The 5000-nt window shown below is 37.9% G+C and overlaps 1 protein-coding gene across 6 annotated transcripts in view; it reads left to right on the top strand.

Moving 5' to 3' along the window:
* The window catches only part of LOC143037814 (nephrin-like), a 263263-nt gene that overhangs the window by 204484 nt on the left and 53779 nt on the right, over nucleotides 1-5000 (top strand). For 5 of the 6 annotated variants that reach the window (XM_076206375.1, XM_076206385.1, XM_076206395.1 and 2 more), the window contains exons 10-11: nucleotides 237-423; nucleotides 613-711. In XM_076206375.1, the coding sequence (XP_076062490.1) occupies nucleotides 237-423; nucleotides 613-711 (286 nt within the window). The remainder of the gene's footprint in view (nucleotides 1-236; nucleotides 424-612; nucleotides 712-5000) is intronic. The other variant, XM_076206380.1, reaches the window with a different exon arrangement.

Below are 5000 nucleotides of genomic sequence, written 5' to 3'. Positions count from 1 at the left end.
TCTTTCTCCGTATTAATATATATACATATATATATATATATATATACTGTATATATATGTATATGTATATTTATATATACATATACATATATATACAGTATATATATATATATATACTGTATATATATGTATATGTATATATATACATATACATATATATATATATATATATATATATATATATATATATATATATATATATATATATATAATCTCTCCTTCTTTCCCACTTCCAGTTCCTCCATCGTCGCTCAAGATCAAGGTCCGACCCAGGCAGGTCAAGGCCGGTGCCATGGTGAACATCACTTGCGAGTCTTCGACCAGTAATCCGAAGGCCAACCTCACCTGGTGGAAGGACGGCTACGAGCACACAGGTCGCGAGGTGGGCTTTAAGGAAGGTCCTTTCGGAGGGACGACCACCAAGTAAGTAGTTTGCGTTTCCTTTTAACTTCCTTTCGTCTGAAAGCATATTACGCACTCTGAGTTGTGGTCTGGCACGTCAGACGACGATGTTCGATTTAGACAATGCAAGAATTCCTTTCCTTTATCTTTGTGAAGGGTAATGCCTATTTCTTGTACTTACAAGGATTTTTCTTTTCTGACTGATTATAGACGACGGTCTTCGGCTGAGAAAAAAGAAATAGCTCAAAGGATTACAAAGGATTACAAAGGCGGAGCATGCCGACAGGAGACCTTTGGGTCCATATCTAGGTCGGATGCAAAAAAATATATAATAATGATGAACAAATAAATGAATAAACAAAAACTATAATGATGTAAATAATAGATAGAATACATGAATAAATGCATAGGTATAGTTAAATAATAAACAGGTAAATAGTAAATAATAATAAATTGGCATAACTAATGATAAATGAGAATCTAACAAATGATAATAAACAAACGGACAAATGATAACAAAACAAATAAACAAATAATATAAGATAAATGATAGTCATTACAGCATCTTACTCAGGTGTTTATCTGAATGATTCTTAAAGCTTCGAACTGAACAACATTGTACGGCCTCTGCAGGAAGTTTATTCCATTCATTAACTACACGGTTGGCGAAGTTGTTTCTACCCACTTCCAAATCAAATCTATTTTCCGACAGTTTGAGACCATTGTTTCTTGTCGGATTCTCATTCAGTGTGAAAATTTTGTCACTTTTTTATTTGAAAATTATTTTGGTTTACTTTTTCGTTTAGGAATGTCCCCTGTGGGGCTACAAGGAGAAGGATGCCTAGTCCCACTCCCTGTCCCTTTCTTCTCGCCTCTTACGATCCAAGTGGAAATACTTGGTGGCAGTATTCTTTTCCCCCACCACAGGGAATTCCCCCACAGCAGAAAATGAATACTCAGAGAAATGGTACAGGACAGCAGCAAGGGGTTGGGGGACAGCATAACGGAGGGACAGTCGTAATATAAAAGTGTCATCATTTCTCTATGAAGAGTTTTCCTCTATCATAGACAAAATCAAAATGATGTGTGGCTCTGGTCCGTAGGGGCGCCCCATATAGACCCTAAAGTATTAACTGCATGCTACTTTACCACAATAACAAGCAGCCAATACCCCAGACGGGGGTGGGAATGATTTTATGCCTTTTCCTTTTTGGCTACCTCCCTTGTAAGGGGGAAAAAGCCTTGGTATGTGTATGTATGTATTTTGGATTACCATTTAATGCATATTATCACTTTATTGACTTTGTTCTGGTAAACACCAGACGATTTGGCTCAGTTTAGTGCCACTTGATTTCATTCATCTTAGTGGAGCTCTTCCTTGTGAACTGAACAATCTGGAAACTATCTCTAGTACCACAGGATTATTTTTAATGGTTTAATGTCGCAAATTCCACCCTATCGGGAGGTTCATACGGTTCCCCTTACAGAAGACTTTGTAGCGTAGAATCTAATAAACCCCGTTGGTTTGATTTTGCCGGTGGTGGGGCTCGAACCGCCATCCCCTTGACCTCAGACGTAAATTACAACACCCTAACCCGCTCGACCAACGAACTTCCGGAGGATTTTTTTAGAGAAGAATAATGTTTGAAGGGCAGAGAGGACCCAAAGATGGTTTTAGAAAATACATTTCATCTATTCCTTTATTTATTTTTTCATCAATTTATTTATTTATCTATTTATTTATTTATTTATTCATTCGTTTATCACTGCTTAGGGGGAACTCATCAGTGTCTGACTCATCAACGATAACATAATTAGTTTTACGGACAGCATTATGTCGAAGAAAAGAAGTTACAAAGGCGATAAAGGACAAATTTAAGAGAGTTAATGGAAAGGATGGAGAGTAGAATACAAAAGGTATCATATTAATCATGGACTGGAAACGAGCTCCAAATTTTGAAAGAAAAATGTGAGATCTCTGGTCCTTAAGGTCTCTTAAACGTCTGCATTAAACTTATGCTGTTAGTAAGAATATCCCTATTCACAAGGTTATCTAATCCTCTCTTATCAACCAGTTGTTTCAGCACTCACTACATGGTGACTAAGTCTATTTCACTTGTTAGCCACCCTTTTGGTAAACCAGTTCTTGCCTACTTCCTTTTTAATCCTAATTTTTTTCAGTCTAAACCCATTACTACGAGTCCTGCTATACCTGTTAGCTGGGTTATATAATCCTACGTTTAATACACTGCACTTTGAGATGTTGAAGTCTATTTGCCATTTCTCCGACTATGCATACAATTTATCAAAATCCCTCTGCATTATCCTAATACCTATTTTAGTGTCATCCGCAAACTTACTAATATCACTATTAATCCCATTGTCCAAGTCGTTTATATGCATGATAAACAAAAAGGGACCCAAAATAGAGCCTTGGGGAACTCCACTAGTAATACTGCCCCATTTGGATTTTATATTGTCAATGGTAACCTGCTGTTTTCTGTCACTAATTCATTCAAACACTTTTCCTCCTAAGCCATGGACTTTGATTTTATTTAGTATTCTCTGATGGGGCACCTTGTCGAACACTTTGCTAAAGCCAAGGTATATCATCGTAACTATCGTTATCATCTGCTGCCTTGTAGACGTTAGTATAAAAGGATAAAGGATTGGTTATACTACCTACTCTTGGTAAACCCATGCTGTTGATAACGAATCAAATTATGCCTCTCGATATGATCCCTGATACTATTAAAGATTTCAGCACTTTACCTATAATCGATTTCAATTTGATTGGTCTGTTGATGTACATAGAAGATTTATCACCATTTTCCAATACAGGAACAACGTTTGCCTCTCCCTAGGTAATAGGAGCGAATCTGTTGTCAACCGACTACTAGATACTTTTATTTATAATTTCAAATTTACAATTTTTTAGCACTCGCGGAAAAAAAATCCGAACCAGGGGGTTTTGTAGCTTTAAGTCTATCAGTCTGTTTGATTATATCTTTCTTACTAAAGCTGATGGTAGTTAGTCTATTTCTCTCTTCCCCCTGAAAATCGGGTTGCAATCAGCTATCAAATCTAACCTCTCTTTTGTAAATACTGAGAGAAGATATTCATTAAACGCCTTGCTATTTTTTCCTCTGTATATGTCAAGACTTCCTCGTCTGAGTTAATTGGCAGGATAAACTTTGTGTAAAGAAAAGAAGAAATAGAGTGGGATTATGATAGCTTTGCTTATAGAGGAAATCGATAAATACACTAAAAGTTCTGAGAAAAGGAGAAATTCAGAGGAAAAAATCAAGATTCGTATGAAGAAAAAACAGAATTCTTTGGGCATTCTGTATGAATGTGTATCTGCGTTTGAGAGCTTCAGACGGAATTTCATATGGGGAGGAAAAGAAGAGAACGGCAAGAGTTTGAGGAGAATCCTTTGGGTCTTTGACGAGAGTCTGACTCGAGTGTTTGGCTCTAATTTCCTCCCCACCTCAAATATACCTCGGAGACAAATCAAATAGCCTGGCGACAGCAATAATAAGAGGAATAGTGCCAAGAGGTACTGAAGTGATTAATCAAGATACAAGATAGACATTAACCAATCCGCTACCTGAAGTGTGCCAAGGAGATAAACAAGAAACTTTGTCAAAAGCCAGACAAAAGAAAAACTGGCACCCAGTAGGAAATGGGTTAAAGATGCTTTGAAATGGAAGAGGCTCAACACAAAGCAAGGCAGGGTGGAATGTATGCCTGGAGGGGTTCTGGGTGGGAAAGAGGTGGGTATAAAGTATTGAGGGAGAAGAATGGGAGCACGAGAAAAGAGAGGGACGAGACGAGAATTTGTTATGAAGAAGAAAAGAATAGAGGAGTATTGTGGGAACAGAGGAATAAGGATGATGATGGACTATTCCAAGAGGCCTGGGTGAAATGCCGTGGAGACAGTCGAAACAGAAAGATAAAGTGACATCCGGAAAGGAAAGGATCAGTTGAAATTGGCACCTCTTTCGCTGCTGAGTTAATGCCATGGGAATGAACGAATAGTCGAGCTGCAGAACAATGAGGAAAGAAGGGCACCAGGTACAGAAGAGGTGAACATCATCATAGCCGTAACGAGCACGTGAACAGTGTCTTCGCTGGTACAGCACCGTAAACGTGTATGTACAATTGGTAACCCAATCTCCTCCATGCATTATTTTGTATTATTTATCTTTGAAGCAAAGAAGAACAGGAAACGTTTGCTGTCGTAAGCAAGTGGCTAATGACTTGCTGATGTTCCACTAAGGATTGATCATTCAGAACCTACTTGAACAGTTAACAGTGTCGGTGGACCCTACTTCTCCAACTGTAGCTTATATCCGAGTGATTCTGAGCGCCACCAATTATGTTGAGCGAGTAATTAGGTAGACGCGTTGACCTTATTAAGTAGTGTCGACGACTAATTACTTCAAATTGCTTAAATGGCGGATGAAGGTGGAGTTGATTTAAGTAATGCTTAGATGAAAAAAAGATGAGGAGGAAGGAGGAGAGGAGAAAGAATTAAAGAAGAGGAGGAAGTTCAGGAGGAGATGTATCAGAAGTAGAATAAGATAGATAAAAAA

This window comes from Oratosquilla oratoria, chromosome 2 (genome assembly GCF_046742065.1).
Source record: "Oratosquilla oratoria isolate Oo_2021 chromosome 2, ASM4674206v1, whole genome shotgun sequence".
Lineage (NCBI taxonomy): Eukaryota > Metazoa > Arthropoda > Malacostraca > Stomatopoda > Squillidae > Oratosquilla > Oratosquilla oratoria.
The sequence above is the reverse complement of the archived record's forward strand: the minus strand, read 5'-3'. Positions and strand labels throughout refer to the sequence as shown.